The following is a 23,275-nucleotide window of genomic DNA, read 5'->3' on the forward strand; positions in this document are numbered from 1 at the left end:
CTCTCCTGTAGTCCTTTCCAAACTGTCTGGGGAAGCTGAACAGGTTGGGGCTTTGTCTGCTTTATTTAAAGTTCTCTTTTTGTCCAACACTTAGTATGATGGTGTACTTTGTGATGTTTAATTTGTTAAGGGCTGGCGAGATGGCTTAGCGGTTAAGAGCACTGACTGCTCTGCCAGAAGATCTGGGTTTAATTCTCATATTCCCAGCACCCATATGGCAGCTTATAACTGTAACTCCAGTCCAGGGGATCTGATACCCTCACACCAATGCACATAAAATTAAATTATAAAAAATTCCATTGATAATTAAAGTTTAACAGTAGAATATTACTGGTTTGTCATGAGATAGAGGTACATCAAAAAAGTAATAATTGAGATTTATAGCTTATTATTTCCTATTTATGCAGATGTAATTTTCTTTCTCTTAAGGCTTCAGAAATGGGAATTAAATACATACTTGTATGCTCCAAAAGATGACTACAAACATAGGATGTTTTGGCGAGAGATGTATTCAGTGGAAGAAGCTGGTAATCTTTGTGTGTGTGTGTGTGTGTGTGTGTGTATCTGTGTCTGTGTACATACATGCATGCCCCTGAACTTGAACAACTGTACAGGCAGGTGTATGTGTGTGTGTCTGTGTTTGTACCTTTCAAATGTTACGAGAAATAGAAATGGGTTGCATTCAGTAAGAGAATTGACAATTGAGGGTTTTAAGACGAGGTGAGATGGTTCACTGTGTACCTGCCATTAAGCCTGGCAACTTGAGTTTGATTCTCAGGACTCACATGGTAGAAATTGATTCCTGCAGCTGTCCTCTGTCCACACGGTGCAGTGAGTGCAACACCAGCACAAATCACCACGGTTTAAGACTTGCTTTACTGATGCTATCTTGTTTACCCCAAAAGTTTAAGAAACTATTTGAAAATGAGAAAAAAAGGTCTTGTTAAAATATTGGTTCAAATAGCTGGGTGGTGGTGCTGCACACCTTTAATCCCAGCACTCAGGAGGAAGAGGCAGGAAGATCTCTCTAAGTTCTAGGCCAGTCTGTTCTACAGAACAAGTTCCAGGACAGGCACCAAAACAACAGAGGAACCCTGTCTTGGGGAAAAAAAAGCTCAAATAAAAGTGTGAGCTTTTGTTTGTGAGATTATCAGGGTATACCAAAGTACCTTCCATGAATATGATACTTTCTAAATTTTAATGCTTAGCATTAAAGAACCTTTACTATAAATTGGAAGAGATGATTTCTTCAGTTAGAAGGGACAGTTTGTTTTAGCATTCTATGTTGCTTTCTAAAACCAAGACTCTGTTCTTTAGAGCAACTTATGACTCTCATCTCTGCTGCTCGAGAATACGAGATAGAATTCATCTACGCTATTTCCCCAGGCCTGGACATCACCTTTTCTAACCCCAAGGAAGTATCAACATTGAAACGCAAATTAGACCAGGTAATTCTTTTTCATTTTTCCTGACTCAATATTGAAATGGGGTTTTCTTAATTGCTTTATGATGTTAAAAGGAAATCAAATTGGTGGGAGAAATGGCTCAGTGGTTAAGAGCACTGGCTCCAGAGGTCTTGAGTTCAATTCCCAGTGACCACATGGTGGTTCATAACCATCTATAGTGGGATCTGATTCCCTCTTCTGGCATAAAGGTGTATATACAGACAGAGCACGTAAATAAATCTTTTTAAATTAAAAGGAAATCGAATTGATACTTTATTTCTGTAACTATTACTTTCGTAATTGTGGGTAGAGAAGTATTTGTCAGTCAAAAAACTTCACTAGAATACCAGAGGTCCCCATGCCTCTGCCTCCTGAGTACTGGTATTAAAGGCGTGCGCCACCACTGCATGTTTTGTTCTTTAAGCAGAGATTCGTATTGGTGGCATCACATGACTTGTAAAACTTTGAAGGTAGAAATCTGAGTGTGGCAATTCATTATATTCCAGTAATATTGAGAGTAAGAGAATTTCTAAAAATTTGAAGCCAGCCTGGCCTCCAGTGTGAGACCCTCTTTTAAGAAGGGGATGCTGCAGAGATAGCTCAGTTGTGAAGAGCACTGGCTGTTCTTCCAGAGAACCCGGATTCAATTCCCAATACCACATGGCAGCTCACAATTATCTATAACTCCAGTTCCAGGTGGATTAGTGTTCTTTTCAAGACTAGATCAAGGCCTAAATATTTCATAGATTAAGTGTACTTGTTCATACTTTTGTAATTTTATGATTTTTTTGGATCTTTTAGGATAGGTTGCTTTGTTTTGTTTTTTGTTTTTTTTTTAAAAAAATATTTATTTATTTATTTATACAATATTCTGCCTACGCATATGCCTGGAGGCCAGAAGAGGGCACCAGACCTCATTACAGATGGTTGTGAGCCACCATATGGTTGCTGGGAATTGAACTCAGAACCTTTGGAAGAGCAGGCAATGCTCTTAACCACTGAGCCATCTCTCCAGCCCCGGATAGGTTGCTTTGTATAAACAGTGTGTGAGGGCTAGAGAGATGGCTCAGCTGATAAAGGGTAGGCTCACAACCAAAAATACAAGGCTATCTATCTCTCCAGCCACCAAACAAACAAACAACCAAGCAAACAAAACTGTTTGAACATTTACTCCATTCATTCCAAAATGAAAATTGGGCCCCCAAACACTAGCTGTATTAACTTAAAATTGCTACCACTGAAAATGTAAAAAGATCAGATATTTTTTAACATTCCAAGGAAAATATTTGACTTTGATATAACCATAAGTATATATTTAAAATATGTTTTTCTGAGATGAACTAATAATCGTGTTTTTTCTCTTCTAAGGTGTCTCAATTTGGGTGCAGGTCATTTGCTTTGCTTTTTGATGATATTGACCATAATATGTGCGCAGCAGACAAAGAGGTGTTCAGTTCTTTTGCACACGCACAAGTTTCTATCACAAATGAAATTTATCAGTACCTAGGAGAGCCAGAAACGTTCCTCTTCTGCCCTACAGGTATTGTATATAAGAACTCAGTATTTAACTAGTATTGGAATATGTTAAAAAGGATCTATGTAAGCCAGGCGTGGTGGTTCATTACCTTTAATCCCAGAACTCAGGAGGCAGTGGCTAGTGGATCTCTGTGAGTTCGAGGCCAGCTGGTCTACAAAGCGACAGCCAGTACTGTCTTGGGAAAAAAAAAAGTATAAATGTACTAGACCTATTGCATCTTTTCCGTTATGTTTAAAAGGAACACATTTTTTAATACATTTTTAATTAATATTTATTGAGCTCTACATTTTTCTCTGCTCCCCTCCCTGCCTTTCCCCTCCCCCCTTCAGACCTCCCCCAAGGTCCCCATGCTCCCAATTTACTCAAGAGATCTTGTCTTTTTCTACTTTCTACTTCCCATGTGGATTATATCTATGTAAGTCTCTCTTAGGGTCCGCATTGTTGTCGAAGTTCTCTGGGATTATGGTCTGTAGGCTGACTTTCTTTGCTTTATGTTTAAAAACCACCTATGAGTGAATACATGTGATAATTGTCTTTCTGTGTCAAGGAACACATTTTTAGAAGACATTTTTCAAAGTCATAGGAAAAATTTAGAACCTTATAATACCAGAGAAGTAGGTTGGAGATGTTATGTACTATGTTGTGTATTAGAAGTTGTTAGGACTATTCCTAACAACTCCGCCAACGCAAAATTCCCAATCAAGCCAAATCAAAACAAGCCAAATTAAAAAATACCCAGGTTTAATGGGAGTCACGAATGAAGGTAACAAAAGGTTCCTCTTTTGGGAGCTCATTTAAATACCCTGGGGAAGGGTCAGGACTTGGCATGCAGGGATTTGGAGTCCAGACCAGGCCTGGGGGCTGGGATAGATAGATGCGAGGGGCTGGGGCCTACGCTCCCAACTTGATATTCCAGACTCTTTGGATATAGGGATGACAGAAAATTGGAGTGGTAATATGACAAACATTTAGGCTCTCTTTGGAAACAAGGGCATAGACTCAAATCTGGCTACTTCCTGCGGGCAAGGGGCGATTTGGGGAAGGGGAGAGCTAGGTGTCCACTGTTCATGTTTAGCGAGAGGTGTGACTGGAAAGGCATCCCATGTACTGTCATCCTGGAGATGGCAGGCATCTGTTCCTTGCGGGAGATGAGAAGGCAGGTGTCTAGGAAAAAAATTGTTATCATTAAAGATGAGTGTGCCAGAATGAGGAGCAGGTAGGCCCTTCATTGTGGCATCCTGGAAAACTGAAGGGTGGAAGGTCCTGTCTACTGGACAGACCAAGTGTCTTGAGTAGGTGCCCGCTTGAGCCTGGAGAGATGGTACCAGCATGGATGTCCCAAGAGCTTGGCAGCTGAGGGTGTGGTGAGAATTACCGTGTGAGGTCCTGTCCATCGAGGTTCGAGAGACCTAGGAGATAACTGTTTGAGGAGTACTCTGTCCTCTGGGGAGAGCAGGGCAGGTTTACGGGCATTAGGGTTCACTGGTGTAGTGACAGGACAACTGTCAGCGTGTGAACAGAGAAGGGACCTTAAAAGGGAGAGGTAGTGTGTAAGCATTACATTTCCAGATTAAAGGAGGAGAATAGTATTATTGGAATGAAAACTGGAAAAAAAATCAAATTTACATGATTTTATTTAACCTTAGTTATGTCTCACTCCCTTTGGCTTGTTCTCTTTTTCTGCCCATGCATTTCTGCCCCCGTTTCTCTCCTCCCACGCTCTTCTGGCTCTATTCTAGCAGTCAGAATAGAATGCGTTCCCGCTCTGCGGCTTGGTTTTCCTCCATTGAAAATGTTTTCATCCTTAGTCACCTCTCAAAATTGACCTCTGTAAACTTTGCTTACATTTTTCATTTTTTTCCCTTTTCATTTGTTTGTTTTTGTTTTTGTTTTTCAAAACAATTTGTCTATGTAGCCCTAGTTGTACTGTAGTCCAGGCTGTCCTCAAACTCAGAGATCAAGCTGCTGCTACCTGGTCTAAAGGTGTGTGCCACCACTGTCTGACTCACTTTTGTTTCTTGTTCAGGAAGAGATGTTAGTTATGAGGAGTAACTGGTCAGAATTCTTTTCCAGTGGGGGTGTTGGGTTTGGTCTCATCAGGCTAGCAAGTTGGGGATTAAAGTGGGGGTGATGTGCACATATTACCATGGCAGGTGTTGTAGGAGGCCGCCCAGACTCCCGAAATAATCACACAGAAACTATTATTTAAATCACTGCTTGACCAGTCAGTTTATGTGTATTGGTAGCTAGCTCTTACATCTAGAATTAACCCATTTCCATTATTTTATATTTTATCACGAGGCTCGTGGCCTACTGGCAAGGTTCCAGTTGGCAACTCACATTCTAGTCCGCCTACTCTCTCTCCCAGCATTCAATTTAGTTTTCTCGCCTACTTCTATTCTGCCCTGCCCAGGCCCAGGACAGTTTTTTTAATAGCCAATGGTATTCACAGTATACAAAGGGGAATCCTACTTCTGCAGGATTAATTATTTTTTTTAAAGATTTATGTAAAAGCTTATAAAATGCAGTTCTAATGACTGGGATTATAAGGATTACTTGGTACTACTACTAAAAATTCCAAGGTTTTGCTTTTGAGATAAAGGCTCTCTTGATGAAGAGTTAATCTGTGATACATAAGGAGACCTTTGAGTTTTTTGTTGTTGTTTGTTTTTGTTTTAAAAAACATGGAGGTGCATTGTCAGTGACCCAAGTGCTAGGGAAGCAGAGGCAAGGAGAACCACTACCAAGTTGAGGCTGGGGCTGTTAGAGCCCTGTTTCCTGAGGACTCTCCATATAATGGAGGCTGTTCTGTGACATTGTGTGTTCCGCTAGTGTGACCTTCTGTGAACTTCTGCCGCGAGCCTGGAGTTGAGATAACAACCACCCAGTTTGTATGACAAAGAACCTTTTACCGTTTGAATAAAAATGATACAGAATTTTAAAGCATTTTCCCCAGTTCCAATCGATGACCATTTTAATCCTGACTTAATTTTCTCCCCCTCTGCATTCAGAATACTGTGGCACTTTCTGTTATCCAAATGTATCTCAGTCTCCTTACTTAAGGACTGTGGGTGAGAAGCTTTTGCCTGGAATTGAGGTACTTTGGACAGGTAAGTCCTCAAGAATTATATAGTGAAAGTTTTATTACTAGGACTTAGGAAAACTGGTGGTTTGTATTAGGTGGATACTTTTGTCTTTTGAGACTGGGTCTTCTGTATTCCAGGCCTGAAATTTGTTGTTTAGCCAAGGATGATCTTAAATTTAATGGTTCTCTTGTTGCTACCTCATAAGTGGAGTTTATGTGGTGCTGAGAATCTAACAACTAATTACTCTGCCAATTTAGCTGTATTACTAGACTCTTAGGAAACTTCTGTTTTATAAAATGAGTAACAGAACCGGACAATGATGATGCACACCATTAGTCCCAGCACTTGGGAGGCAGAGGCAGACGGATCTCTGAGATTGAGGCCAGCCTGACCTACAGAGTAAGTTCGAGAATAGCCAGGACTGTTAAAGAGAAACCTTGTCTCAAAAAACCAAAATAAAATAAAAGAATTACGTTACTATGCTGGTTTAGAAAGAAAAATTGAAGCTGGGCATAATGGCACACACCTTTAATCCCTCAGTACTTGGGAGGCATAGGCAGGTAAATCTGTGAGTTTGAGGCCATTCTGGCCTACATAGTGAGTTTCAGGACTCCATAGACTATCACAAAAAAACAAAACAAAACAAAACAAAAAAAACAAGGAAAACCAGAAGAATTAAGTATAAAATTTTTGTCCCAGCACTTGGGAGGTTGAAGTGAGAGGATTGTGAGAATTGAAGCCAACCTTATAAAAGAGTGGATAAAAAGAAGGGAGCGTGGAAGCTGTGATAGCTCAGTAGTGTATCTCATCAGTCTGCAGCACTTGAAACTCTGGGCTTAATTCGCTTTGCTGGAAAGACCTGGGGATGGAGATGTATTTTCAGGATAGTGTATACACAAGGAAAACATGTAAAAGCTTCTGTGTTTTTAAATTTTTACACATTTTTATTGTTTTGTGTATGTGATATGTGTATAATGGCATATGTAGAAATCAGAGAACAGCTTGTGATGTCTCTCCTTCCATCACATGGGTCCTGGGGTCCTAAGGATCAAAATTAGGTGATTAAGTGCTGTTTGTTTCTTTTTTATTCTTTTCTTTTCTTTCCTTTTTTTTTTCTTTTTTTTTTTCTTGAGACAGGGTTTCTCTGTAGCTTTGGAGCCTATCCTGGCACTAATTCTGTAGACCAGGCTGATCTTTTTTTTGTTTTTAATTTTTTTTTTTTTTATCTTTATTTTATGTGCATTGGTGTGAAGGTGTCAGATCCCCTGGAACTGGATTTTCAGACAGTTGTGAGCTGCCATGTGGGTGCTGGTAATTGGACCTGGGTCCTCTGGAAGAGCAGTCAGTGCTCTTAACCACTGAGCCCTTTCTTCAGCCCCTGACCAGGCTGATCTTGAACTCACAGAGATCCGCCTGTTTCTGCCTCCCCAGTGCTGGGATCAAAGGCGTGTGCCACCCCCGCCTGGCTAAGGGCAAGCAGTATACACTGAGCCCTGTCACTGACCTTCTCAGTCCTTATTTTATCTCTTTACATTTTTTATTGCATTCATTTATTGTGTATGTGTGTGTGCATGTAAAAGTCAGGGTACAATTTGTAGGATTTGGTTCTCTCCTCCAACCCTGTAGGTCATGGGATTGAACTCAGGTTGCCAAACTTGCTGTTTAGACTTGTTGTATTTTATTTTGTTTTTCGAGACCAGGTTTCACTGTAAATTTGGAGCTTGTCCTGGAACTAGCTCTTGTAGACCAGGCTGGCCCTGAACTCACAGAGACCCACCTGCCTCTGCCTCCCAAGTGCTGGGGTTAAAGGTGTTCGCCACCACTGCCCAACCCAGTTTATTGTATTTTTGTGCGTGTTTTGCCTGCATGTATGGATGTGTATCTAGTACATGCCTGGTGCCCAAGAAAGGATTATCTGATTCTGGAACTGGAGTTAAGGGTCCTTGTGAATCACCATGTGGGTTCTGGAAACTCAACCCAGGTCCTCTGAAAGAGCAACAAATGATCTTAACCACTGATCCATCTCTCCAGCATTGCTAAAGTTGTATTTTGAAGAACCATGTAGAAGGTTCTGCAAATAAAGTTCTTTTTATAAATTATTTCTAGGTCCAAAAGTTGTTTCAAAAGAAATTCCAGTAGAGTCTATTGAAGAGGTTTCTAAGATCATCAAGAGAGCTCCAGTGATCTGGGATAATATCCATGCTAATGATTATGATCAGAAGAGGCTGTTTCTGGGCCCCTACAAAGGAAGATCCACAGAACTCATCCCACGGTTAAAGGGAGTGCTGACTAATCCAAACTGTGAATTTGAAGCTAACTATGTTGCTATCCACACCCTTGCCACTTGGTATAAATCAAACATGAATGGAGTTAGAAAGGATGTAGTGATGAGTGAGTATCCTGTATTTGATGATTGGGCTTTTGGGGGAGAGGTACATTTGTATTCCTTTATTGTCACAGTTAAAGCTTTTATTATATTAAAGTGTGTTTTCATTTCTCTTAGTGAGTCATAGATATGTAAAAAGGAAAATCTAAGTGGCCTTGGACAAGTCATATTTTTGCAAAGTTTGAAGTGAGAATGTTTATTGATTATATTTAATTATATTGTATGGCAGGTGCCTCTTTCTTGGGTATTGAGAGGAGACTGGGAAGAATAAAGTGTACCTGCTTCTGAAAATAATCCAAGTTGTGGAAGGCATGCAGGCACTGGTAGTGTTTCTAATGTTGTGATGCTATTACAGAGTGTGGTACTAGAGGAAAGAATGATAACCTGAAGTATTGAATTGTTGATAAACATTTGACAGATATTTGAGCTGGATCAAGTAGAGTTGCTGCACATGGTTCAGGGGAAGATATTGGTCATAAAAATTTTGAAGTTAGAGCTTGTAAGATAGGGCTTAGTGCTTTAAAGGTATTAGCTGTGCAAACCTAACAACCTTAAGTTGAGTATCTGTTATCCACATAATGGAAGGAGACTCCACAGTTGTCCTCTGACCCCCATATTATGCCAAGGATGCGTGCCCACAGGCATATCATGGCACATGATAAATAATAATAAAAATTAAGAATTTTGAAGTTAGGGGCTGGAGAGATGGCTCAGTGGTTAAGAGCATTGTCTGCTCTTCCAAAGGTCTTGAGTTCAATTCCCAGCAACCATATGGTGGCTTACAACTATCTGTAATGAGATCTGGTGTCCTCTCTGGCCTGCAGGCACACATGTAGGCAGGTATTGAATGCATAATAAATGAATAAATATTTTTTAAAAAAAAAGAATTTTGAAGTTAGTCTGAAACAGGATTATTGATGCAATTTGGATTAATAGTGCATTTTGCCAGGGCCCTTGGTGGTGTGTAGTTGTCGGTCTCTCAATCTGTCACTCTTCTAATATTTCATTGAATTAATGCGTCCTTTTATGGCCCGCTCATTGCTGTCTCTTTCACCCACATAAAAGACACAATTAGGAGTATTGTCTCCATCCCTTATGTATGCATGACATTTAACTCCTGCATCTTTTAAGACAACATAATGCAACATTTAAGGGATAGATGTTTTTTATTAGCCAACTCAGCTGTGCAGGGAAATAAGGGAGAGCAAGACTTTATGCTCAAAATCAAGACGTTTGAACTTCTTATACTTTAATGAGTTATTAATAATGAAGTTGTAAGTACCTGAAGACTTAAATAGGTTTTCTTTATGCAGAGGATGGTGTAATACTTTTAATTAACATTGTCATCTCATTGTTAGTATTTATTGGAAATTAATGCAAACTTTTCCAATTATTCTAACATGCTTATTACTTCATTTGGAACCTTGAGCAAGTAGGTGACTTTCTAGATGGTTATTGAAGGATCTTGTATTTGTTTTATGTTGGTGTGTTTTAGGTTTTCACTGCTTTGCTTGTACTGCAACAAGTGAAATTCATACATCTTCACTTGGGAGGAGGTTTTTATAATCAAAACTGTTTTTGTGCTTTCTCCCCTCAGCTGACAGTGAAGACAGTACTGTATCAATACAAATAAAGTTAGAAAATGAAGGCAGTGATGAAGACATTGAAACTGATATACTCTATAGTCCACAGATGGCTTTAAAGCTAGCTTTAACGGAATGGTTGCAGGAGTTCGGCGTACCTCATCAGTACAGCAGTGAGTTGGGCTGGAATGGGTGGGGTGGTGGTGCTGCTTAGAATTGAAGCTTAGTCGCATGCATACAAGGCAAACAGTCTGTCATTTAACTATATCCTAGCCCATCAGTTTTTATTTTATGTTTTACTTGGGATCATCTATTATTGGTGTGTATGAATGATTGTGTGGGTGCACATTTGCCTGTGCATGCAGATGCCAACCATCCACCTTGGAACTTTTCAGTATGGTTTCATGTAACCCAGGTAGGCTTCTAATTTGACATGTAGCCAAAGATGAGCTCGAACTTCTAATCCTGCTGACTCCACTTCCTGAATTCTTGAAATACAGATTTGTGCCATCACACTGGCTTAGCCAGTTTCATAAGGAGATTGGATTATAGAGTTGTCTCCAGCCCCCTGTTGTTACCTTTTAAAGCTACCTTGGAGCTTGCTGTTTAGTCAGGGATGTCACTGAGCCCCTTCCTGATCCACCCACTTTTCTCCCAAGTGTTGGATTTTAGGCATATGCTACTGTGTCCAGTTTTTATTGGTGGTGTTTGTGTTTGTAGTCAGTTTTTCTCTGTGTAGCTTTGGAACATGTTGGGGAACTCACTCTGTAGACCAGGCTGCCTTTGAAATCACAGAGATCTGCCTGCCAAGTTCTGGGATTAAATTCATACACCACCATCACCCAGCCCATGTCCAGCTTCTTAAAAAATTATGTAACTGGGGGCTGGAGAGATGATGGCTCAGAGGTTAAGAGCACTGACTGCTCCTTCAGAGGTCGGTCCTGAGTTCAATTCCCAGCAACCACGTGGTGTCTCACAACCATATGTAATGAGATCTGGTGCCCTCTTCTGGCCTGCAGGCATACATGCAGATAGAACACTGTATACATTTAAAAAAAATTATGTAACTGGGCGGTAGTGGCGCATGCCTTTAATCCTAGCACTTGGGAGGCAGGCAGGCGGAGCTCTTTGAGTTCCAGGACTACACAGAGAAACCCTGTCTTGAAAAACAAAAAACAATTTATGTGTATGGGTGTATACTTGCATGTATGTCTGTGCATCATGTGTATGCAGTCCCATTGGGGCCAGAAAGGATGTTAAGGGCTCTAGAATTGGAGTTACCGCTGGTTGTAAGCCTCCATGTGGGTGGGAATTAAACCTGGCTTTTCTAGAAGAGCCGTCAATGTTCTTAACTGTTAAACCACCTCTCCAGTCCCTTGAGTTTTTTTGAGAAAGGGTTTTGGTTTTGCTATATGTCCTGTCTGGCCTTCAAGAATAAGCTTTGATGGCATAGTAGTTAAGAGTATTTCCTGCTCTTTCAGAGGTTCTTACTTCAGATCCCTACACACAGGCCAACTCACAGTCATCTGTAGTTCCAGTTTGAGGAGATCTAATCTCTCTTCTTGCATATCTGTGGTACACACATACATACGTGCGCCCTATGTACAGGCTATGGATCCCGCTGGAGCTACAGCCATGGATAGTTGTCAGCAGCCTGATGTGGGTGCTGGAAATGAACTCTGGTTCTCTGCAAGAACAGTATACACTTTTGTTCTGTGATAGGGTCTCAGTTTGCAGCCTTGACTTTCTTGGAAACTCAGTGGCCATGACCTCAGGTTGATCTTACCTTTGCCTCCTAAGTGCTGGGATTAAAGGGGTGTGCCACCACTCCTGACCACGGCATTCAGGAGGGTGTGCCATCAAGCCCAGTTTTCAAGTTATCTTTAATTAAATTTATTGATTCATTGTATGTACATATAGGCAGATATGTACCACAGCACAACTTTGAAGAGTCAGTTCTTTCCGTTTCAGTTCCAGGGATCAAACTCAGGTCATCGGGCTTGGTGGCAAGTTTCTTAACCTTTTGAGCTGTCTCCCTGGCCTTGGGGGAAAAAACCTTTCTTAAAGTCTAGTAAGTCTAAGTAGTTCTGTTTTTAATTTTGATTGCCTTTGTTTCTCCTTTCTCCCTTCGGTAGGTAGGCAGGTTGCACACAGTGGAGCTAAGGCAAGTGTAGTTGACGGGACTCCTCTAGTTGCAGCCCCCTCTTTAAATGCCACGACCGTAGTTACAACAGTTTACCAGGAGCCTATTATGAGCCAGGGAGCAGCTCTGAGTGGTGAGCCTTCAGCTCTGACCAAGGAAGAAGAAAAGAAACAGCCAGATGAGGAACCCATGGATATGGTAGTAGAGAAGCAAGAAGAACCAGAGCACAAGAATGACAATCAAATACTAACTGAAGTTGTTGAAGCTAAAATGGCGGAGGAATTGAAACCAATGGACACAGATAAGGAGAGCATAGCTGAATCCAAATCCCCAGAGATGTCTATGCAAGAAGATTGCATTAACGATATTGCTCCTATGCAGACTGATGAACAAACAAACAAGGAGCAGTTTGTGCCTGGTCCAAATGAAAAGCCTTTGTACACTGCAGAGCCAGTGACTCTAGAGGACTTACAGTTACTTGCTGATCTCTTCTATCTTCCTTATGAGCATGGACCCAAAGGAGCACAGATGTTACGGGAATTTCAGTGGCTTCGAGCAAACAGTAGTGTTGTCAGTGTCAATTGCAAAGGGAAAGACTCTGAAAAAGTGAGTATACTTGTTGCGCTCCCTGGCTTCTCACAGTGAGACCAGATGCACAGGGATTTCTTTACAATGCCTGAAAAACACTTTTAAAGGGATTGTTTTTGTTTGCTTGCTTTTGGTTTTTGAACACAGGGTTTCTCTGTGTAGGCTAGGCTGTTTTGGAACTCCCTCTCTGTAGGCCAGGCTGGCCTGGAACTCACAGAGATTTGCCTGCCTCTGCCTCCCGAGTGCTGGGATTAAAGGGGTCCGCCACCGGTGCCTGGCTTTAAGATTTATTTGTAGTTGGATGTAGGTGTGTGCGTGTCTGTGTCAGTCTGTGTTCACATGTAGGAAAATGAATACAGGTTCTCAAAAAGGCCAGAGCCATTTGACCTTTTACAGCTAGAGTTAGAAGCAGTTGTGAGCCACCTGGTGTGGGTTGCTGGGTTTGAGACAGATTCTCCATATGTTGTGAGCTGGAGGTAGTCCTTTTGGCTCAGCTCCCCAAGTGTTGGGATTGTGGAAACCCCTCATCTCACCTACAGCAAAAGAAGCATCCATATATGTCTGGTGTGGTTGTTCTTACTTGTGGTTCTAGTGCTTAAATAATAGAAGCAGAGGATCCCAGAGTTCAGGGCTGTTCTCCACTACATCTTGAGTTTGATCAGCCTGGGTTATAGGAGACCCTGACCCCCCCCCCCCCAAAAAAAAAAGTGATAAAGTTTAGCTTCTTCCTTTTTACCCCTCAGCCATGCGGAAATTACTTTTATGTATGTAGGAGTGTTTTGCTTGAATGTGTGTATGTGCTCCACATTTATGCCTGGTGCCTGAGGCCAGAAGAGGGGCATCATATCTCCTGGGACTGGGATTAGAGTTACGGGTGTTTGGGAGGCCACTTTATGGGTGCTGGGAAACAAATTGAGTCCTCTGCGAGAGTAACAAGTGTACTAAATTTCTGAGCATCTCTCCACTTGTGTGATTCTTAAGTAGAGTACTATAGCTGGTGTAAAACAAATTTTAGAATGTGTTCTGTAAAATAAATGGGAAATTTTCTACATCTGGCACCTTCACCTTCACAGTTTGACTTTCTTGTTAGAAACGGAGGGAAGTTGCGGGGCAGTAGTGGTGGCGCACGCCTTTAATCCCAGCACTCAGGAGCCAGAAGCAGGCGGATCTCTGAGTTTGAGGCCAGACTGGTCTACATAGTAAGTTCCAGGACAACAGGACTGTTTATCAGAGAAACCCTGCCTCAAAAAACCAAAAAAAGAAAAGAAACAAGAAATGGAGGAAAGTCTATCTAGATATTTTCTGTTAGTTTCGGGAGATAAGCTCATTGTTCACTTATAGTTTAAATAAGTGATTCACTAATGTTTAAGATAAATTGCATGTGCCTGATAAACGGCTAAGTTTGTAACTCTTAGATTATTTTGTTAAATTTAAAATCATTGCTTCCTTTTTTTTTTGAAAATCCCATATAGATTGAAGAGTGGCGGTCACGAGCAGCCAAGTTTGAAGAGATGTGTGCACTAGTGATGGGAATGTTCACTCGGCTCTCCAATTGTGCCAACAGGACAATCCTGTATGACATGTACTCCTATGTCTGGGATATCAAGAGTATAATGTCTATGGTGAAGTCTTTTGTGCAGTGGTTAGGTAGGTGCTGCGGCAATAATCCTATCTCCTCATTCTTATATATTGTACTTAAAAAATTATCCCACAGGGAGAAAACCATTTAGGGAATTGGCAAATTTCCATGTTTTTTACTTCTTAGATTTTTCTTAAAGATGAACATAGTTGAAAAACTTGAAAGTTTTAGTAATTTTGTTGAGCATGTTAACTTTTCTCCCTTGGGCTAATTCTATAAATACCTTGAAAATATGTTAGAAGTACTGACTTTAACATGCTCTGACTGAATGCTTCCTGGATGGAACCCCAAGTCCTTCATTGACCTGATTTGGAGATGAGACTCTATGAGATGCGACACTGTAAGCTTTCTGCTGCTTGCTGTGTCTTGGTAACATTAGTGCTGTGTTTACTAGAACTAGTGCTGCAACTCCCCTAGGGGCCTGGCAAGAGGAAGCTGTCCTCCCAGCCCTGTGCGCATGCGAGCTTTAGTGGAAGGCTATTCTGGTGCTACTTGGTATAACTTCATGTGGCTGTTTCTTTATTCCTCTACCAAGTAATCGATTTTAGCATGAAATGGAAATTACAGTCCCCTATAAGCTCTTGCTTGGTTCAGTGGACTTTTGTGTGCTTCCTTTTTTTTTTCCCTTTTTTTTTTTTTTCCCCTTTTTTTTTTTTGGAAATTCTTAAACTTGGTTTAAAAAAAAAAAAGCACCAGCATGGCCAAGTTTCTCCAGGAATCTCATTTCATTTCCAGGTTTTCAGTGCAATGGACTTACAGCACACAGCAGGCAGCACGGCTAACTGATGTGTCAGTTTTCATAGTAGTCAGAAATAGTGTGACGGGAGTTCATGAGCTGAGTGATGGTCTGAAACACAGTCAGATCCCGAGTAGTTAGATTTGTAATTCTCCACCCATATGCCTTTGGGCTCCTAAATATTTAAAAAAAGGAAGACTCTCTGATTTAGAAACTATGAGAATTCCTTCTGTGGTCCTGTGTATTAACACGGCAGGTTTGATGAAGGTTCTTTCTAGGATTCCTTGATAGAAAGCCCTGTCTAGCTGGGAGCAGTCTCTTCAGGCTCTTGGGGTAGACGTGGGGAGATCTCTGTACTGACTGTTGAATGATAGCACTTACCTTCCAGGGTTGTTGCCAGGGAGTTATTTAATCCTTACAGGGATTTGCGTTTTAAGTCTCTAAGGCCCCTAGGTATTTTGAGCCTGAAATCCAGATTAGTGAGCTTGAGGATATATTACTTAAAATATTAAATTTGAGGGTTTAATCCTCAGTGTGACTCTCCCCCATTCAAGAATTACTGAAAGTTAAAATTTTATTATATCCAGTATTATTTCTTTCTCACCTCATGCTATCTTTGCCTGAGTAATTTTTCCAGTTGATACAGTCTCAGCGCTAGAGCATTGTAGTTTTAAATAACTGCCATCACCAGGAGGTGTTAATGGCGCACACCTTTAATCCCAGCACTCGGGAAGCAGAGACAGGCGGATCTCTGAGTTTGAGGCCAGCCTGGTTTACAGAGTGAGTTCCAGGGCAGGCTCCAAAGCTACAGAGAAACCTGTCTTGAAAAACCAAAAGAAAAAATTTAAATAACCACCATCACGTCCAAGTAGATGTACAGTGCCCGTGACAGAGAAAGTGTCTTCGTGACCAATTTCGGGCTCATGACTAGAGTCCTTCGCTTTCTTCCTCCAGTCCAGCTGGCATTCAGTCCTTTAAAGAATGTGGCTATGCAGTACTTTTGATTACTAACGACTTCTATTATCTTCTTCCCCATTGTGTACAGATGGGAGAATCCTCAGCACAAGTGTCTACTACTATTGGATGGACAGCGGCAGATGTTCACAGCGCGTCATGATTAATTAGTTTAAGTTGAAAGGCTGTGTCTGTGAGGTAGCTCAGGTAGAATAAATTAGGGCAGTAGACATGAACTGAAGTCACGTTTGCGCAGCGTCTGAGGCATTAACCATGTTTTCATTTACACAGCTCTTCGTACATGCAGCTTTTTACTGTACTAGTTGGAAGTGCTAGTTATGTTGGAGTCTCAAAGTGGAGGGTAGGGGAAATTGGCTGAACTTCAAGTTTGTGAAGTGTAGTAGTTTTGTTTTTGTTTTTTTTTTTTCTTTTTCTACAGTGTAAATCACTGAATTACGGAATGGGGCAAGCACTTGTAGTCTAAATTTTGACCCATTTCATGCTTATTTTACAAATACTACATTTTATAGGTTTATGTTTGCTTTTTCTTGTTTTTTTTTTTTTTAATTTTTTTAAATTACCCTACCCTTAAAAGATAACAAACCCAGACATGATCTCTTAATGGGCTGAATTGTCAACAAAAAAATTGGTTTGCTTTGGGACTGTCTGACTAGCACACTGTGTCTTGTACTGATGAGACTGTTACCTCGAGCAGGAGGTAGAGCGCTGTCTTCCATGGAACAGAACTGTATTGCGCTGCTAATATCTTGTCAGAAAACCAGGCAGGCTGCTTTCGGTTGGTTCCAAAACATTTGCTTTTCATTGTCTCTTGGTTGTTGGCTTTATTGCTTTTGAGGTCGGTTAGTGTTAACCTTAAAACTTACACCTGGGCCTCAAAGCCCATGATACACGTGTTCATCACATTGCAAAAGTTGTAGCAGAGGGTTAGAAGAATATATACTGTCACACTTTTAAGAAATGTGTGTTTTTAGCTCTGGACAAATTAGGAAAAGTAATTAGCTCTCTCTTGTTCTCAGAGCTTGGCAGACTGATATTCTAACTGGCCATGTCTAAATTTAGATTGTCCTTGTTGATGAAAACCAAATTTTTCATTGTTTTGTTTTTGTCCACAGTATTCTGCTGACCTTAAGTTTTCTGACAAGATTAACTCCCCTTTCCCTTTCCTTACCCTTCCCAGAATGTAAAATGTGACTTCAGACAGGTTTAATTCAGTTCCTTCATGGGCTGTGATAATAAAATGTCTCTATATCATTCATTTCAGTTATAGTTACAGAATTTCATGATAGATAAGCAGCTGTTTGATTTATTGCTGTGTGTGCAGAATATAGAAACTTCACTGGGTAATCTCATTCCTTCCAATAATTAAAGCTTAGATCTGATAGTAGTGTTTTCCATTAATCAGAGGAAGGAATAGAAGTATTGAAATGCCATTATAAATTTAAAAATAGTTATTATCACAGCCTTACCTTGAAACCCTGGATTAGTACTTCTAGAGAGCTGTTTCCAGTGTATGTTAGTTTGTTGGACATTTGAGACCTCAGGAAATCCCCTTTCTCGTAACGTTCTCCGCTTGGATCTGATCTCAACAGGGTGTCGTAGTCATTCTTCAGCACAGTTCTTAATTGGAGACCAAGAACCCTGGGCCTTTAGAGGTGGTCTAGCAGGAGAGTTCCAGGTATCAATATGAATTCACAACTGAATTGACATTTTTCTTTGTTTTATGAGAAACCTTATGTTGCGCATCAGATGGCTGGAAGGATTGGTCTGCCGAAGGCTTTCTAGTCCCAAATTCAATTTAGTTACATAGCTGGATTTTAAATCAAATTTTCCTCCTCTTTCACAGTAATTTCTGAAGGAGATGCTGTCAATCCCCCCGCGCCTGCGAAGCGCAGCGGCTCTAGGTATACACTTCACATTGTTTCTTTGCAGGTCGCACAGCATTTAAATCTGCGCCCGCAATGCACAATGCGCGCATGCTTGTCTGCCAGTGGAAACTCCATGAGCAAAAAGATGGCTTGTTATGCAAGTAGACAGTAAAGGACTTAACGGGCAGTTTCTTGGTTCCTTAATAAATACAATACACTTTAAAAATAAATAAAAACTCTGCTGGTGACAGTCTGAACAGACTGCGAAGGGTTCTTGCTGCTAGATTTGTTCATGGACTTTTCCAGTGCTCTACTTTTCTCCCCTCAACAGGTGCTCTGCTGCGCACAGCAAACTTGAAGCGCATTGCTTTGGGGATAAAGCGTCTCCTGGACAGATAACCCTCTTCAGACCAAACCTCTCCTCCTCACAGTCTGTTCTGCCATCTTGTAGTAGAAAGATGGTTCATTTAAGATTGGTTTTTTAAAACAAATATTTATATCATAATTGGAGTAGTTTTTGTTTTTATTATAAAATTAAATTTCTATTATTATACCATTAAAGTTGTGTGAGTCAGTTTGGGTAATTTCTATTCTGAAACACCCCTTCCCCAGGAAAGAGGTATTATATTAGTAAAGTGTAGTCCACCCCTCTTCTTTAGGTCTGCCTGCAGTAGCCAGTTAATGTTAAGTTGGTAATCTGCAGTGCACACTCATTGAAAGAAATGGATGTATTCTCAAAACTAATCTGTCTCCCTTTTTTTCCTTCCTACAGCGTTTGTTGCCAATTGATGGAGCAAATGATCTCTTTTTTCAACCGCCCCCACTGACTCCTACCTCCAAAGTTTATACTATCAGACCTTATTTTCCTAAAGATGAGGTAATTTTCTGTCTGTCAACTTGGTATATGGTTAAGTGTTCACTCACAGCTTTCCATTGAACCAGATAGTTGCAAGAATTGCTTCTGTGTCTTAAGCTACTATTCATATAGTTGTGTACTTACGGATTTAGGGATCAGACTTGGAGCCATCACTGACACAGCCTTGGGTTAATCAGCCATCCAGAATCCCAAGAAAGCCAGGAGTGGAAGGCAGAGGCAGTTGGATCTCTGGTTTTGAGACCCACTTGGTCTACAAAGTGTGTTCCAGGCCATCCAAGGCTACATGGTGTGACCTTGTCTTAAGAAAAGGAAAAACAAAGGATGACTTTATTTTGCTTTATGGTTTCAATTTGTGGCAGCCAGGTCCATGTAATGTGTCATTACATCATGGTGCAATGGCAGAACAGAGCAAAATAAAGCTGCTTACTTAACCATGATCCCCAGAAAGCAGAGTCAGTCAGTTAAACTGTACCCTTAGAAGTATGCCCTAAATTTATTCAACAGGGCCTCATAGGTCTTCCACTAACTTTCAGAGGCCTGTCAGTGAGTACCAAGCTTTAGGTGGATGGCCCTTTGTGGGTGGGGGTGGGAATTCCAGATCAGAATTGTAACTAAACTCCCAGCTCTTAAAATACCAACCTGAGACTGGAGAAGTTAGCTAAAACACTGAACCCTGGAGGTGTAAATTCAGTAAAAATTTCAAGAGGAGCCTAAGGCATTTTACCTTTTTATTTTTTAAAGATTTATTTACTTTTTATGTATGTATACAGCATTCTGCCTGCCTGCAGACCAGAAGAGGGCACACGATCTCATTATAGATGATTGTGAGATACCATGTGGTTGCTGGGAATTGTGTTCAGTGCCTCTAGAAGAGCAGCCAGTGCTCTTAACCTCTGACCCATCTCTCCAGCATCTCTTTTAGAACTTTTAATAACTTAAGCTGAGTCCTTTAATTCTTCCCTTTAAAAACTCAAAATGAAGGCTGAGTGTGATGGCATGTACCTTTAATCCAGTACCTGGGAGGTAGAGGCAGGCAGATCTCTGAATTCAAAGCAGCTAGAGCTGCATAGTAAGACCCTGTTTGTTTGTTTGTTTGTTTGTTTGTTTTGGGGGGTTTGGATTGGAGAGATGGCTCGTCAGTTAAGCACACATACTATTACAGAGAATTAGAGATCAATTCCCAGCACCCAAATGGCAACTCACAACTGCTGGTAACTGCAGTTCCAGGGGTTCCAGAGCTGCCTTTTGACACATGGGCTCCTACACATATATACCACAATCTATGGTGCATATATAGACTTGTGCAGGCAAATACACATATATACACATTAATAAAATTGTAAATCTTTAGGAAAATTAAATGAGGGTTGGAGATGGGTACATAGCAAGCGTTCATTGCCTACCACATACGATGCCCTGGGTTCAATCCCTAGTATTTGAGGGAGGCAGAGAGATATCCATTTAAAAAGTCAAATGAACAGATGTGTTTTGGTGGCTCAAGGTTGTAATCCTAGTGCTCAAGAAGTTGAGGCAGAAAAATTGGTGCAAATTCAAGGCAAGCTTGAGCCATAGTGAGTTCTAGGACATGAGTTCTAAGGCTATGGTGTGAGACCTGTCTAAAGAAAGCTCAATGAATAAAAATAATTCACTGTAGAAATTACAAAACAGTGTGTCTTAATTATGTGTTATCCTTGACTGATTTTCTCTTATGTATCTTTAATTTTCTGTAGTGAATTACTTACTGGCTGTTAACAATCAGCTATTTAAAGAAAGTAGGCAACTCTGTTTAAAGACAGTAACATGTGTAAACGCTTCGTGGAAGTATTGTTACAAAAAGTGAAAGATTAGCAGGTCCTGTGACCCCCCAGTTTCATCCCAGAACTTGAGTCTAAGGCCAGAGGATCTAGTCCAGGCCAGCTTGGGCTGTGTGTAGCGAGACCCTATCCTCAAAAAAAAAACCAAAAAAAAAAGATTGAGAGATTCTTAAAAAGTTTTCAAAACCCATCCAGACTAGAGAGATGACTCAATGGTTAAGAGCTCAACCACCCTCTTTATCTATCTATTATGTATACAATATTCTGTCTGCGTGTATGCCTGCAGGCCAGAAGAGGGCACCAGACCTCATTACAGATGGTTGTGAGCCACCATGTGGTTGCCGAGAATTGAACTCAGGACCTTTGGAAGAGCAGGCGATGCTCTTAACCACTGAGCTATCTCTCCAGCCCCCCACAGTTTTGAAAATAATAAAAATTAAAGGTTTTTAGCAAAAGTTTTCAGTCTTTATTAATTGCCTTGCTGCTTCTGAGTAGTTTTACAGGTGTGACCTAATAAGTAAAATTTTAGTGCTAGGTATCAGATGTAGTTATTACCTTGCATATGCTAGGTGAGTGTTGTATCACTGAGCTACGTGCCCATCTCAACAATACCTCATAAAAGTAATTTTCTAGCCAGGTGGGGGTGGTCAACGCCTTTAATTCCAGCACTTGGGAGGCAGGGGCAGGTGGATCTCTTGAGTTTGAGGCCAGCCTGGTCCTCACAGTGAGTTCTAGTATAGCCAGGACAACACAGAGAAACCCTGCTTTGCAAAAAAACAAAATGAAAGGTGATCCTCCTACCTCCAGGTGATGATTCTGATAAGCCAGACCATACATATTCCCCCGCGGGCCCCCACCCCCAAGACTTGTAATTCTTTTTCTCAGACAGTTGGTTTATTATCCATAGTTGTCTCAAACTCAGTATGTTGCCCATTTTAACCTGCAAATTCTCCTGCCTCTACTTCCTCTGTGTACCACCACACATGGCTGTTTTTATATTCATCCTTTTGACATTTGTCTTGGTGTGTTGCCTAACTAGATTATGTTTTCAGGCTTCCGTGTACAAGATTTGCAGAGAAATGTATGATGATGGAGTGGGCTTACCTTTTCAGAGTCAGCCGGACCTCATTGGAGACAAGTATGTGATGGTTTTGGGTTTGGGGAATAGATGTTTGATACAGCAGGTTAAGGGCAAGTGTTGACTGACAGGCTATTTAAGTCCCAGTTTAGTCTTAGTTAAATCTGAAAAAATGAGTGTAAGTGAATGTATATGTCTGTCTTCAGCTTCTTTTATCAAAAGGGTAGTTTTTATAGACTAAGTACATTGGACCTGCTGGGTGGTGGTGGCACACACCTTTCATCCCAGCACTTGGGAGGCAGAGGCAGGTGAGTCTCAGAGTTCGAGACCAGCCTGGTCTACAGAGTGAGTTTCAGGACAGCCAGGGCTATACAGGGAAAACCTGTCTGAAAGAAAAAAAAAAAAAAACACAAAAACTTTGGACCTTGAATCACTGAATTGTGAATTTTGTGTTAATACTTTGCAAGCTTACTCTGACTTTGTTTCCTCCGATCAGGTTAGTAGGAGGGCTGCTTTCCCTCAGCCTGGATTACTGTTTCGTCCTAGAAGATGAAGATGGCATTTGTGGCTATGCCTTAGGCACTGTAGATGTGACCCCCTTCATTAAAAAATGCAAAATATCCTGGATTCCCTTCATGCAGGAGAAGTATACCAAACCAAATGGTGACAAAGAGCTCTCAGAGGCTGAGGTAATACAACGGTTTTATATTATGATAATTTTTAGAAATTAAAATATAAAACTTGCCAGATATGGTGGCACATATCTCTCAGCACTAAGGAAGCAGAGGCAGGTTTGAGGCCAGCCTGGTCTACGTAATGAGTTCTACACCAGTGAGAAATTACGACTTAAACAGTTAAAAGTGTACAGTGCTTTTTTTTTTTTTTTTTTTTTTTTTTTTTTTTTAAGGAAAACTCAGGTGTACCAGGCTGGCCTCTACCATCTGTGTACTGAGACTAACAGTGTGTGCCACCACAACCAGCTTGCAGTGCTTTCTTAACTAACTTGATTTACTTTTTTTAAATTCTGATCAGGATTAAATTTATGGCCTCGGGTAAACTAACATGCTTTATTTAGTGTGATGTACTCACAGTTATAATCTTGGTACTTGTTTAAATTTTTGTTTTGACTTTTGTTCTTTTGTTTTTTGAGACATTGGTTTTTTTTTATTGATTTTTATTGAACTCTACATTTTTCTCTGCTCCCCTCCCTGCCTCTCCCCTTCCCCCTTCAACCCTCCTTCAAGGTCTCCGTGCTCCCAATTTACTCAGGAAATCTTGTCTTTCTATTTTCTACTTCCCATGTAGATTAGATCTATGTAAGTCTCTCTTAGGTTACTCATTGTTGTCTAGGTTCTCTGAGATTGTGGTTTGTAGGTTGGCTTTCTTTGCTTTATGTTTAAAAACCACCTATGAGTGAGTACATGTGATAATTGTCTTTCTGTGTCTGGGTTACCTCACTCAAAATAATGTTTTCTAGCTCTGTCCATTTTCCTGCAAAATTCAAGCTGTTAACTTTTTTTCTG

The 23,275-nt window shown here is 40.8% G+C and overlaps 1 protein-coding gene across 2 annotated transcripts in view; it reads left to right on the top strand.

The window, feature by feature from the left end:
• The window catches only part of Oga (O-GlcNAcase), a 38,957-nt gene that overhangs the window by 5,725 nt on the left and 9,957 nt on the right, over positions 1–23,275 (top strand). For both annotated transcript variants that reach the window (XM_048439110.3, XM_085694011.2), the window contains exons 3-14: positions 430–527; positions 1,318–1,448; positions 2,814–2,985; positions 5,994–6,092; positions 8,175–8,459; positions 10,052–10,210; positions 12,173–12,786; positions 14,241–14,415; positions 17,708–17,793; positions 18,756–18,860; positions 21,727–21,812; positions 22,249–22,441. In XM_048439110.3, coding sequence (XP_048295067.1) covers positions 430–527; positions 1,318–1,448; positions 2,814–2,985; positions 5,994–6,092; positions 8,175–8,459; positions 10,052–10,210; positions 12,173–12,786; positions 14,241–14,415; positions 17,708–17,793; positions 18,756–18,860; positions 21,727–21,812; positions 22,249–22,441 — 2,203 coding nt within the window. The remainder of the gene's footprint in view (positions 1–429; positions 528–1,317; positions 1,449–2,813; positions 2,986–5,993; positions 6,093–8,174; positions 8,460–10,051; positions 10,211–12,172; positions 12,787–14,240; positions 14,416–17,707; positions 17,794–18,755; positions 18,861–21,726; positions 21,813–22,248; positions 22,442–23,275) is intronic.

The sequence above is a fragment of the Myodes glareolus genome, chromosome 7 (genome assembly GCF_982192425.1).
Source record: "Myodes glareolus chromosome 7, mMyoGla1.1, whole genome shotgun sequence".
Classification (NCBI taxonomy): domain Eukaryota; kingdom Metazoa; phylum Chordata; class Mammalia; order Rodentia; family Cricetidae; genus Myodes; species Myodes glareolus.